The sequence below is a fragment of the Misgurnus anguillicaudatus genome, chromosome 7 (assembly GCF_027580225.2).
Source record: "Misgurnus anguillicaudatus chromosome 7, ASM2758022v2, whole genome shotgun sequence".
Classification (NCBI taxonomy): Eukaryota; Metazoa; Chordata; class Actinopteri; order Cypriniformes; family Cobitidae; genus Misgurnus; species Misgurnus anguillicaudatus.
Window position 1 is genome coordinate 7,650,049 of NC_073343.2, and position 14,037 is coordinate 7,664,085.

At 38.8% G+C, this 14,037-nt stretch overlaps 1 protein-coding gene across 1 annotated transcript in view; it reads left to right on the plus strand.

The window, feature by feature from the left end:
• LOC141365248 (cytosolic phospholipase A2 zeta-like) overlaps window positions 1-14,037 on the plus strand; it is a 45,445-nt gene that overhangs the window by 14,498 nt on the left and 16,910 nt on the right. Inside the window, exons 4-12 of the mRNA XM_073869347.1 lie at window positions 6,238-6,374; window positions 6,569-6,700; window positions 6,799-6,839; window positions 6,971-7,013; window positions 12,321-12,378; window positions 12,563-12,702; window positions 13,326-13,436; window positions 13,530-13,564; window positions 13,672-13,810. Coding sequence (XP_073725448.1) covers window positions 6,238-6,374; window positions 6,569-6,700; window positions 6,799-6,839; window positions 6,971-7,013; window positions 12,321-12,378; window positions 12,563-12,702; window positions 13,326-13,436; window positions 13,530-13,564; window positions 13,672-13,810 — 836 coding nt within the window. The remainder of the gene's footprint in view (window positions 1-6,237; window positions 6,375-6,568; window positions 6,701-6,798; window positions 6,840-6,970; window positions 7,014-12,320; window positions 12,379-12,562; window positions 12,703-13,325; window positions 13,437-13,529; window positions 13,565-13,671; window positions 13,811-14,037) is intronic.

Genomic DNA, 14,037 nt, shown 5'->3' on the forward strand with positions numbered 1-14,037 from the left:
TAAGATTTGTACGAGACGAGGTAAACGGTGCTCTGTATTTATTTGTTCGAGGAACAGACACAGTCGAGATGTGTTGTACTCTGGTAAAAAAGGCTCTATGTGCTGGGATATATGTGATCTTGACATGTCAAGGCAGCTAACAGACTGATGGGTAAGCCTTTCTGTCTGTTTCCTGACCTGGGCCCTGGATAGTCAGACAATATCAAAAGTAAGACTATTGATCAGATTTCTAGAGAGTATAGCACTTCCTTCCGGAGACGGATGGAGGCCATCTCTCTTTAGCAGGTCAGGTCTTCCCCGGAAATGCTTCCAATTGTCTATAAACCCTACGTTATGCTGAGGGCACCACTTTGACATCCAGCCATGAAGAGACACTAATCTACTGTAAGTTTCATCCCCCCAGTAGGTGGGGAGGGGACCAGAGCAAATTACATTGTCTGACATTGTTTTTGCAATTTCACACACCTCTTTAATAGTATCTTTGGTGATCTCCGACTGGCGGAGTCTGGTGTCATTCGTGCTGGCATGAATAACAATCTTAGAAAACTTACGTTTAGCATTAGCCAGCACTTTAAGTTTGGATCTAATGTCAGACGCTCTGGCTCCCGGTATACAATCGACTATGGTGGCTGGTGCCTCAATGCCAACGTTCCTGAGTATAGAATCTCCAATAACCAGGGCACCTTTAACAGATGTCTCAGCCGGTGTATTGCTGAGTGGAGAAAATCTTCTTGATATTAAAACAGGAACGTGATTTGGATGCCGAATGTGACTATGCCGCCTGACAGTCACCCAGTTAGTCAGCCACCTTGACTCTGAAGTCGGAACCGAGCCATGTGTATTACGCTTAACACTAGGCGCACCCGAAACAGTGTTTGTAACATTAACATTAGCGGTCTTACTGTCCTCAACTAGCGTTCGGATGCGCGCTTCTAGTTCTGCAACCTTCTCCGTCAGCCTTACTACTTCAATACACTTAGCACATGTAAACCCCTCTATGCTGACGGAAGAAGCTAAACTGTACATGTGGCAAGTAGTGCAGGTTACAATGACAAGCGGAGTCTTACCGTTTTCATGCTGGGCGATGGCGTCTCCGTTCGCCCGAACGCGGTCCGTGAAGCTGCATCGAGATGGGTGCTCGCTCGTTGCATGCCTCGGTCGTCTCCGGGTGCCTGGAGCCAGGGTGATGTGGGGCACGCTGTACCGCCTGGTGCGAACGCCGGGCCAAAACTCCTCCGCAGCTTCCCGCTCTGGTGAGGAAAGGTCTGAAAAACATACATCGGATGAGTCCGCCATTAGATCGAAAAGGAAGGCAGATTTACAGTAAACAGACAGTGAGCAAGTGCTAACTTCAGCCGGCACCGTTTGCTGATGCTAGCGGGCTATATGCTAACACTAGGTGTTTACTAGTGATAGATCGTTTTACTTATTAATACTGTTCAATAATCGTCACGGTAAAGTATTTCCTAAGATAAACTAGTACGTTATATTATATAGATAGGAACGAGATAGTAAGAAAATAGGATTTAGATGATGAACTCGACGGAGCTCCAATGCACGGAGCAGCGTTGCTGCGTTTGTTGATGCTAGCGGGCTATATGCTAATACTGGGTGTTTACCAGTGATAAATCGTTTTAGTTATTGATACTGTTGAATAATCGTCACGATAAAGTATTCCTAGGATGAACTAGTAAGTTATATTATATAGATAGGAACAAGATAGTAGGAAAAAAGGATTTAGATGACGTCTCTCTCTCTTGCCCAACTTCTTAAAGAAGTGTTGGGTGTAAGCATAGATATGTATAAAGGCTAGATGTCCCGCCCGGGTGAACGTGATTTCACCATGTAAGATGTGATCCTGGATCAACATTTTCATTAACCAATCAGATTGCAGGATTAGGATTAGTGTGTATGTTAGATTTAGGTTTAGGATTGGGTTAGGGGTTTTTTAGAAATACTCCTCAAACTATTATTTCACACTAATTTGAGGGTTCAAAAATGGTTAGGGTTTGAGTTAAGGGTAGGTTTGGGTATCTTTGATTAAAACGTTGATCCAGGATCAACAAAAAATTTTGATCCAGGATCACAACTTACTTGGTGAAATCACGGCGACCGTGTCGCCCGCGCTGCTGGCCAATTTAGTGGAATGTCCGCATTTTGGCGGCCATCTTACCACAGGACGCTCGCTCACTCGTACATTGAGTTTTAATGGTACATGTACTTTTAAATGACCATGACTTGCTTAATTAGGGGTCAAGCACCGAAGGTGCTGTGACACCTATTGGAATTGTTAGTATTATTATTATTCTGCTTCTTCTTCTTCTTAGCCATAGGCGTCTATGGCAGCCCTACGAACCGTACATAGGAAAATGATGAAATTTGGCACAGTTGTAGTGGTGGTCTTAAAAAGTCATGTGACTAAAAATGGGGTCTCTAGTACTAACTCTATAGCGCCACCAGCAGTGCAAAAATTCAATGTTCAAATGGTTATAACTGCTGATCCGCTTGATCTATGAAAATTCTACTTAGTACACGTGATTGCTCTCCTCACGCTTGTTGTTTTTAATACCTTACAGTAAAACTCCACCCATTACAGTAGTGGCCATTTTGAAATGTACAGTATTCCGTTTATTCGCTACTCCTCCTTCAAATTTGGTTCAATTGTTATGAAATTTGGCACAGGTGAACTTTGGAGTGAGCCGCACAGAAATGACCAAACAGAATTTTGATATTTATCTTTATTCAAAAGTAATAAATGCGGAAACCTAACGAGGTTGACGCAAAAATGGTTCTGAAGCTGTAGCTCGGTCATTCTTTGATCAATTGAAATGCAATTTGGTACACTTCATGTGGACCATGAACTTGGGGTTCATGCCAAATTTGGTGACAGCGCCACCTATGGGTCATGAGATATGAAAATAGGCTATTTTTGCCCATAACTTCTGAACTGTTTGTCAGAAAATTATGATCTTGATGTCTATGGATTGCTTACCTCATGCCGCATCTGTCGATGTGTATTATGCCGGGTTTGACCGAACCGCCTGTCCGCCATTTTGAAATTTCACATAATTTGTTATATTTTTTGAACTATTGGACATATCCGCGCAAAAATTAGTAAGGAGCTTCGACATGATGTCCTGAAGGTACCTGGGAAGTCAGAGTACAGCGCCACCTAGGGGTTATAAACTATAACAGTTCTCATGGAACTGCTTATAACTTCTGAATACTTTGTCTGATATTAATTTCTTTGTGAAATTGTATTCACTGGTTCATGCCGATTGCAACGATGCCTCGTTTGTCATTTTCCAACATTCTGTTCATGTGTTATTGTAAAGCATATGGTGTATGATTTTTTCGCTACTCCTTTTACAAATGTTGTTTATTTTATGCCAGGTACTGCTCGTATAATGTTTGGAGCAATTCGCACAGAAATGACCGAACAGATTTTTGATATTCTGTTCTCTTTCTTAGAAATACCACTCCAAAGTTGACCGTGCCTGTGACGTTGTCTATTTGTCATAGTAAATTAATGTGACTGTATATTACATTGTATAGCATTACTATACAGAATGATGTTCTTGTCTTCAATCTCATTTGAGCTTTTTGATTCTCATATACATTGTATTTCTGATAGTTCTGGTCTGCACTGTCAGTTCTGCATCTGTGTTGATTGGCACATGTCAATCCTTGAAGCACCTAAGCTGTTTTTTTGCTGCCCCTTGAGCTGTGTTAACTGAGTTGCACATCTGGTTAATCACATGCCATGAGATTCTGAGGTCATGGGTTCGAAACCCATGTGCAGTGGAATTTTTTTTTGTGATTCTCATACTATACATTGTATTTCAGTTATTTGTGCTCTCTGTTGTCATTTCTACACTTTTGGTAATTGCTGGATATCAATGTTTATAGCTGTAAAGCTGTATTCTATAGCTTGGACACACCAAATCAGTGGTTTAATCGTTTACTCAGTGGCGCATGCGGTTAGTGCCATGCTTTAGGAACCTGAGGTCATGGGTTCAAATCCCAGCTCTTACTTTCACTTATTGAGATTTCCTTTTGTGTTCCCTTAAACACGTTCTTCTCGACCTGTCTGGTTTTCCACACGTGTTATATTTTTGCCATCTTTTCTGTTGTTGCTCCGCACTGCAGTGGTTCTGCTCTGCATTTGCTTTGCTTCGGGTTCGGGCTCTGTATTGCGTGCTTTCTGCGCTTTGCGCATTTGCTGTGTCGTGTGGTTTTTGCTGTGCTTTGGGTCCTCATTGCGCTGAAGGTGCTTGACCCCGCAATTGCTGCTTGCAGCTATATTTTTTTTAATTGGTTTGTTATAAACATCAAAGATGTACCTATGACACTGCATGCTTATACTAAAAAAAAGAAAAAAATCATGAACATGTTAAAGCATCCAGAATTATAGCTACGTTAATAAAGTTTGTAAGAAACCAAACCTTTTGAAAATTGGTAGAAAATTGATCAAGTTATGGTCATTTAAAAGTACCTGCACTATTAAACTCAATGCTACGAGTGAGCGAGCAGTCTGAGGTAAGATGGCCGCCAGGTGAGGACGTTAGAGACTCCGCCGTAAGACATCTAGCCTTTATACATATCTATGGGTGTAAGTCCTACGTCGGGCTTAGCTACGTCCGACATTGTGAAAAATATTTACGCCTGTTGCTCCATCTGAAACTACGACCAGACGCAGCTACGCTCAGCGTAGATGATGCACACCCCCGTGTATGCATTTAACCACTATGATATTTAGATGCCATTCGAGTTTACTATGGTAAAAAACGTAGCCAGCTAATAGACGACATATGAGAGCTTTCCTCATGTTTACCAGTGCGCTCTCCCTCAAGATGCGTGCGTTACGTGCAGACCCATCAAACACATTTACGAAAGCCTTTACTGTTCGCACAAAAGGTATAATAGTTTGCCGATTCATTATAACAGCTCAAGTTTCAAACAAAATTAAATGAAAGCTTTTAATAAGTTCTCTACAGTGTCTTTGTAAGTATTTATGTATTTTATTATATAATCGTTGGCGTTCTCTACTATGCATGAAACCACATTGCTTGCCATCCTGTGCATTAGACACGCCCATGTCTCGTCCCATTTGATTTTTTTTATTTTTGCCATAGAAAAAGTCTCTCTCTCTTGGTCCCTCTCTTCCTTCGTGATTAACAACTTTATCATAAGAAACTAGACAGTTTCCCTGATTTCAACCAGTTAAGCATATTTATAATATTTATGGAATGAATGAAACGAATTGGCACGCATATAGAAGCTGCAGTCGACGTTTCTATCAAAACCTAATAAATTATCGTTTTTTATTTAAAATAAAAGCGATTACAAAGGAAATGTTTACTTATGTTTTTATTAATTTATTGTATGGAAAAATCCCACTTAAAGAAACAGACCGCCATTACATTTTTCCTCTCACTTTGGGAATCCCTGAAATAGGGCAATCCAAATAGCGTAATCCAAATTAACAGGCGTGGGTCAAAATCCAGAATGTCATGACACGGTAGGAGAGACAGGACGCAAACGCAAAGTTCGAAAATAAATATCATTTAATGATAAAACACGAGGAATGACACGGTGAATACAGGGAACACAGGAACATCAATACCGGGAACAGACGAGGAAGCAATGACAATAATCCACAGGCTGACAGAACAAAGGCGTATAAATACAAACACAATCAAACATACAACAGGTGTGTTGGCGTAATGAGTCCATGAGAGTCCAGGTGAAACGGATAAGTGCAAAACATCCGTGACACAGAATATCCAAAAACAAGAACAGGAATACAGAACAGGAACAGGAACAGGAACAGGAACAGGAACAGGAACAGGAACAAGACAAAAACCACGATACGCTTGGTAATGCAGCAGGAAACAGAATACTTCGCCGAGTGATATGAGTTTGAACCAGTTTTATAGTAACAAACAGGAAGTGGAATGTGAAGCATGGCATGACATGATTTCAAAATAAAAGACAGGAAACAGAACATGATATCAAAATAAAAGACCTGACAACAAAACAAACAGAACACACGACAAAACCCTTACAGTTTGTAAGAAAGTGCTTTATGTTGCTTCTTCAATTTCACTTTTAAAAATAATGTTATGCAGCTTCAACAAATTTCAGATTTTGTTTATGTACGTTGGGTCATATAAATGAAAATGTAAGCGTTTAAATCACCCTACCATTTCTAATCCTATCCAATTTTTTTCTTAGTATCTGAAGCTGACTGCTATGTTATCTTGAACTTACCCACGGCATCTGCTCGTACATATCGCACCAAGACGATTGATAATAACAACAATCCTGTATGGAATGAAACCTTCCACTTCAGGTTGCAAAGCAATGTCAAGGTAAACTTTCAGGGCAAATGTGTCTTTATATTTTCTTATGTTGAGTCTGGTGGTATGTTATATTGGTTAAAGTAAAATTTAGGCAAAAATAGTTCTTAGCATCGTGAAGCACCTTAATTTGTAAAAGTGCATTCCTCTTTAAGATGCACCTTGAGTCATTGAGTTTAATGTCACCTCTCTTTTCCACTACGCAGAATATTCTGGAGCTCCAGGTCTATGACAATGACCCGTGTATGAGAGATGATCATATTGCCACTGTCCTGTTTGACATTAATAACCTCACACCAGAAAAGATGGAGGAAAAATGTTTCATTTTAAATGATACGGTCAGTGCTATGTGGAGATATCATGGCATACAATTGAAAAGAAAACTTCAATGAAATGTAATGTGTATTATTGTGTATATGTGTCACCTTTTTTACAGACAAAAGATGAGCTGTGGGTGGAGTTTGAGATGACACAGAGGTAAGGACTGCCTGATTTTATGGTCATTTGTAAAATGAGTGATGTTTTATAGCTTGCATAGTTCATGTTAAGAGCAATGTCCTGATAAATATGAACTAAGCAGTGGTCTTGCCTGTGTCTGCACATTGCAGCTCTGAGGTGCCGAGCCCATGCGTGTCTAATGGGGTGTTGGTGGTAAGAACCCTTACTGCAATTTTATTACTAGTCCTTACAATAATATAGTGCTTTTATAAGACAATGTATATTATGTCTCATTTAATGTTAAAGCTGAAAAATGTGCTATAGTAAATGTGTCCCTTGGCTATGTTCACATGGCACCAGAATATTGTTGTCAAACATGTACAGTATTTGACTCCTTAATATGGTTGCATTCACAAGGCAGATCGTTTTTTTTGTGGGTGTGAAAAATCACATTCTACAACTGAACTCACACCTAATAATTGTCATGTCTCACAACTACATTTACAGATAAGCTCTGATGTGTGAATTGTACTGGACAAGTTGTCTGTCACATCATTGCTCTCTGTTTTGAGGCTGCTTTCACTTAGCATTAACATGCGTTTTCGTCGATCGGATCACAAGTGGACGACGTTAATGCCAGGTGTAAAAGGCGTTCAAAACGTTTTGAGCTCGTCCACTTTCGACCACTTTCAACCACATTCAGAGGTAGTCGAAACCTCTTTCGATCGTATTGCTTTTGTAGTGTAAACGCACATGTGGTTGAATGTGTTCGAACAGCCAAACACGACCGCCTTCTTTCTGCCCATTTATCTAATCTGAGGTACTGAGCACAATGTTTTATGTCTTTTCTGACTTCTGACGCGAACACACGGAGAACAGCGCTATTATTAGCCTTTCACACATTGCCAAAAATGACTTTCTTAAAATGAAGTTTTTTGTCTTGTTTTCAGTAGAAATATCTAAAAATTCTTTAATCAAGATGTATTATTTTGTGTAACAAATGACCTAAGAAAATAACTCTAGTTTTTGGACAGAACATGTCAAATTGAAGTGAATTTGTGCTTAAAACAAGAAAAAAAAATCTGCCAATGCAATAAGATTTTTTTTTCTTGAAATTACTAACACTGTGCCGTAGACGGTACACCCCCTCCCTTGCTGGTGAGGCTGCATTACGTCATTGTAACTTTGAAGCATTAAATCTTCAAAATATACGGTCATGTGGCACATCGTTGGAAAGCTTAGACTTTAGGGATTCCATTAAGCGCACACACAAAGCATAATATGATTTTTAGCAGTCATAAAACTGTAATCTAGTTGTTAGCTACCTGAACCGGCGGCGCCGATTTAGGATATTTCCTTACCTTCAAAATCTTCCCTTTATCCGCTTCGGTGAAATTGTCCAAAACAAATTGTTCATAAATCCCCAAAAGTCCAAGGAAATGGAATATCCAAGCCTTTTAATTCAAAACGATTTGTTCATCTCACAATCTTGACGTTTCTGAATGAATTACGAAATAAATGGTGTATACAATTAGTTCACATTCGTTCGGAAAATATATAATGAATATATTCAGATGTCACGTTTATTGTGCAACGTCTGAGGAACAAATACGCACCCTTGTGGAATTTCAGCTGTTCCATAAGAGGCTACTACAAGAAAAAATCAGCAAAAATGTCTTATTCCATTGGCAGATTTTTTTGCTTGTTTTAAGCACAAATTCGCTTAAATTTGCTAAGACAAATTTTCTTAGGTCATTTGCTCATCAAGAAAATACATCTTGATTTAAGAATCTTTTGATATTTCTACTGAAAACAAGACAAAAATGCTAAGTAAGAGTCATTTTTTGCAGTGCATTGATAAAATTAAAGCGGCTGATCTCCGCAGTTTCATTTTGCAAGTGTATGAAAGTTGTGCCATCTTATTTCATCAATTGCGCTGAAATATCAGAGAAAGCTCTATCATATTCATGTACAAAACACTGTGCAGCATGTTTACTTAAAACAGTGGTTCTCAAACTGGGGGCCGGGGCCCCCCAGTTTTATGACATTTTATAAAATACATTCATTTATCATGAATTCTGTGTAATTAAACCTAAAAAATAATAAGCCAACTAACCAACAGCACTACTAGGTATAATTTAATATTCAATTTTAGAACTGTTTTTGTCATAAATTTTCTTTCGGGGGGCCGCGAAAGAATGCACCGTACACAAGGGGGGGCCGCGCGCAGAAAAAGTTTGAGAACCACTGACTTAAAACACAAGCAGTGGACTCTGACATACACTGCAAAAAATGATAAAGAAAAAATTCGTAGCATTGTTGTCTTGTTTTCAGTAAAAATATCTAAATATTCCTAAATTAAGATGCTTTTTCTTGATGAGCAAAACAACCCAAGAAAACGAGTCTAGTTTTTAGACCAAAAATATCAAATTTAAGTGATTTTGTGCATAAAACAAGCAACAAAATCTGGCAATGAGGTAAGCAAATTATTTTTTTAGTGTAATAAATTTAGTGTTTAAGAAAAATGTTCAAGATTTTTTTTTTTTTTGCTTGTTTAATCCACAAATTCACTTAAATTTGATATTTTTGGTCTAAAAACTAGACTCATTTTCTTGGGTCGTTTTGCTCATCAAAAAAAAGCGACTTAATTTTGAGATATTTTTACTGAAAACAAGACAAAAATACTAATATTTTTTTTCTTGAAAATCAGTTTTTGCAGTGTAATATTTGTTCGTGTCCATATAAACTCGTCATTACTCCCACTCGCGTTTCAATGACAGCGGAGAGACTCGCCCACCGTCTCAACAGACCATCCCCACAGTATTCAGGACAGAAGCGGTCGAAAGTGGACAAAAGAGACGGATTTACATACAGGTGTAAACGTAATGTGTCTCTCCCCTCTACTTGTGATCTCATCGACGAAAACACATCTTAATACCAAGTGTAAACAGCCCCATAGACTTTGTTCAATTGGCACCACATTACGGTTTTCAAACATGGTTGCGTGCACACGCAGGTCATTAGTAATTCCCACACAGTAGATAACATATCTGGAGCGATCACTGGACATAGCTTTTCTGTCAAAAGAGAATGGAAAAATCTACTCATTGTTTGACCATAGAGACAGAGCGCAGCGTGTCATAACCTGAAAATCACGCCCACCGGGGGAAAACATTCCAACCGTCTCGATTGACTTTGTATTGCGAGAGGCCACCTCCTTGTCATTTCTGGCTTATAACAAAAACAGAATAATGGCTAAAAGCTGATGTGTGACAATATGTACAGCTAACAAGCCAAAAAACCCAGAAATACGTTTTTATGAGCTGTTGAGACGTAAAACCCAGCCTTTATGGAGACAAAAGTGGATCGCCGACTACGTTTCCCCCTAGTGGCCGCAGTTCTACTAATATGAGTACTATGAAAAGTTGCCTGTTTCCACTTTTGTGTCTTTAAACACTCGTTTTTTGGGGTCAACAGCTTATAAAAACATATTTCGGGGTTCTTTGGCTTGTTAGCTGTACATATTGTCACACAGCAGCTTTTAGGCATTATTTTGTTTTTTGTTATAAGCCAGAAATGACAAGAAGGCAGCCTCTCGCAATACAAAGTCAATAGGTGTGTTCGACATCGGCTGTGGCTGGATGTAACCGATCGGCGAGATTAGCCGCGTGCAGGCGGGGAGGAGCTGAAAACGGAGACGTGAAGTCGGACGGGCTGTGGTTCCCGTAGCTTGCTGCACGCATGGCTGATCACGTGCCGTTTGCTTGCTTAATCGCATTAAACATGATTTGTAAGATGTAAACTACATAAAAAGTGAATTATACTGTTTTAAATGTCCGTTTATGAGCATGAGTGGAACTGAAGAGGCTTACAGCATCTGTTTTTACAATAATAAAGTTCAACATAAGCATATATTATTTAAATACCAAAGTTGTGGGGTATACGTTTTTTATCCATTTTATTTGATAAAGATGACACAATATAACATCGCGACTACATGAAAATAGCTTTAACTGTTATAAAAATACAGATTTGTGAGCATTTGTGGAACTGAGGGCGTGAAAAGAAACACGAAACACACGTGATTGTTGTCATGTGGTGAATCCGACCAATCGTGAAGCAGCTGTGTCGTCATTACAGCCCGTGCAGCTCCTCTTCGCAAGCTGCGCTGGCTGACTCCGGCGGCTGATCTTGAATCGCTCTCGTGGTACTTAAAAACCACATGACACAGTCACGTGCCTGCAGCGCCAGCTTAAGTCGGACAAAATTACTAACCGGAATGCACTGCTTCAAGTCAGCCACCGATCGGTCTGCGCAGCGCCGCATGAAGTCGAACACACCTAATGGAGACGGTTGGATTGTTTTCGCCCCCGGTGGGCGTGGTTTTCACATTTGCATAACTGCGCTCTGTCTCTATGTTTCAGACGTAGCTCATTGGGACTGATATGAAACTCTATGGTTTCAAGAATAATAAAATACTGGCCATTTGAAACTCGAAATTCATTTATTTTGTCCCATTGTTTTCCATTTTGCGGGTGGTAAAACTACTGTGTACGTCGTTCAAATTAATTGAAATTTCATTCACTTGTAGTTTAGCAATTAAACTTAATGTATATTACAATTTCAAGAATGTTTTCTGCACCTCGCCTGAGGAAATCTGAAGTTGCGTCGAGGAGAACCAAACTGACAGCCGCGACAGCGGAGATTATCACGTACATACATAAGGCTTGCGTCTTGTAGTCTCTGCTCTCGGTGGGACGAATTAGGAAGCGTACATTAAGGGTCCTCTGAAAAGCCGCAGCCAAAGGATTAAATTAAATCAGTTCTGGGCGCACGGAGAGGTGGTGGTACGCTCAAGAGCTATTTTTGGAAGTGGCGGTACTGAGTACCGGGGCGTTCCGGCCCACTTAAAGCACTGGTCGTTCCCCTAGACAGACATTTATGAGAGAGTTTCAGTGCTGGGTAGCCTAATGGTGCTTTTCCATTGCATAGTACAATACGGTTTGGGTCAGCTTACTTTAGGGGGCTTTTCCACTGGATACAGTACTTAGTACTTTTTTTAGTATCACCTCAGTTGGGGTTCCAAGCGAGTTGAGCTGATACTTAAACGTGACGTGAAAACACTATAGATCACTGATTGGTCTGAGAGAATTGTCACTACCAGCCTAATGCTAAACGCAAGTCAAGATTAGCTTCATGTGTGCGCTGTCAATCAAGCCTGTTGTCATTTGTGCTTTGTTGTAAGTTCCCAAACTCCCTTTTAGCAGTAAAACACATCCACAGGTTGAGAATCAGCAATACAATACCAGTGTTTTCCAGGCTTGCGGTTTGTGGCGGCACATAAGTAAATGTGGATGTCACTACCAAAATGTTGCCATGTGAATGCAGCCTTTTTGTGACATTAGATTAAATACTTATAGTTTCACTAGGCAACAAGCTCTCACACCACCAACCTGTTCAAATAGCAAAAGAAGGTGTATTAGATCATCTTTTCAGATAAGCATTTTCTTGTGAAACCAGGCAGGTCCTTTTTGTGAGCTGACGGTGGGGGTTGACAAGCTTCTTAAGAACTCTGGAGGTAAATGAAGATATTGACTATTTGTTGGTCTAAAGAAAATGTAATAGAAAACCAATATATTCACAGCATGCATTTTCACTGGATAAAATTAAAAAAAGTGCTGAGGTTAACAGCAATTTTCACTTTAGAAATGATAAAAAATATGATCCTATTTTTACGTGAATCTTTTTTTTGTATCTTTCAGCGATACGTAATATGGTGTTGAACCTGAAAGGGGCATATAAAGAGGATCATGTCATCTCACAAGAGAACAATCAGACATTCTTAGACACATTATGTTATTACATCAACCGAAACATGGAAACTGAACTTAATCTCACCTCTGTAAGTGTAATCTTCAGTAAAAATGTGCATACAATAGGCATTGTTCACACACGTCACACTTGTGGAAGTACCCACATGTGTTTTTCATTTTTGCTGCTATAAAAACAATTTATTAACAATAAAATGTATTATTTACATTATTTTGCTTTTATACCATGGGTCTGTTGAATGCTTTATGATGATTGGATGAGAAATGTAATAATGGTGTTGATTATTTATAAAACTCACGTAACCTCTCAAATGTCTTAAAATAACCATCAGAGCAATATTTTGTGGTAACTGTCCACTTTTAGAACGGATGTGTTGATTCTGGGACAACACACTAAATGCATTGCGTTACTTTTAACAAAACTTTTATTTTAACACAAAATCAACACAAATTGACACATCATGTGTTAAAATTACAAATGTGTTAAAAGCTTAACACAAAAATATGTGTACAAAATTAACAAATACTTTCTAAGAGTGTGGTATAAGCATTAACACCTTGTGTGTGTGTATTATTTTTGAATAATTCAGTGGCCTGGAATCAGTTTGCAAGACTCAGTATGTGAACAGATTTTTAAAGTTTTTTTAAGTTCCAACTTTAATGTTTTGTTTCATTTGTTGTGTTGTTTGTCCAGTCTGAGGGATATCAAGTTGCAAATCAAAAGACTCAAGAAACTGGAGCTTCTATCCCTTTGAAACCACTACCAGCCCAACACCAAATTACAGTGTCTTTGCCCCTGGGAGAGGTGAGTACTGGCAAGATCATTGTATATATTTGTGTACATATGTATATTTGTGTGCATTGTATGTAAACAAACCTTTCTAAAATATTTTTAAAGGAAAAAGTTGACGTGGAGCTGAAAACAGATGATCGGTAACAAACCTCACATTGATCTTAATTAATAATACTGTTTAGGTGTAAAACAGTGTGTTACTAGACTCATTTAATTACGTTTATGTGTACACTTATGTGTATTTTAGTGATACCGAAGAACTCGATGTACGTTTGGCTTTTAATATGTCGAAGGAAGAAAAAAAATTTCTGGCAAAGAGGAGTAAAGTTGTATCAGAGGCACTTCAGAAATTTCTGAATCTCACCACTCCACCTGAACCCAGCAAGGTACACTCGGCACTTTTTATGTATTTTATATACTACATTTGTAATATGTGTAACTTTGTTATAAACCATTCATAGTCTCACTCTTACATTATTTGATACTATCTTACCTTCATACTATTTTTCTAAAACAGTCTGTGCCCATTTCTAGTTCAAACATGATGTTTTTCGATTACTGAAATAGCTAAATTATTTGAAATATTTTATATTATAACATAAACATATAGTTA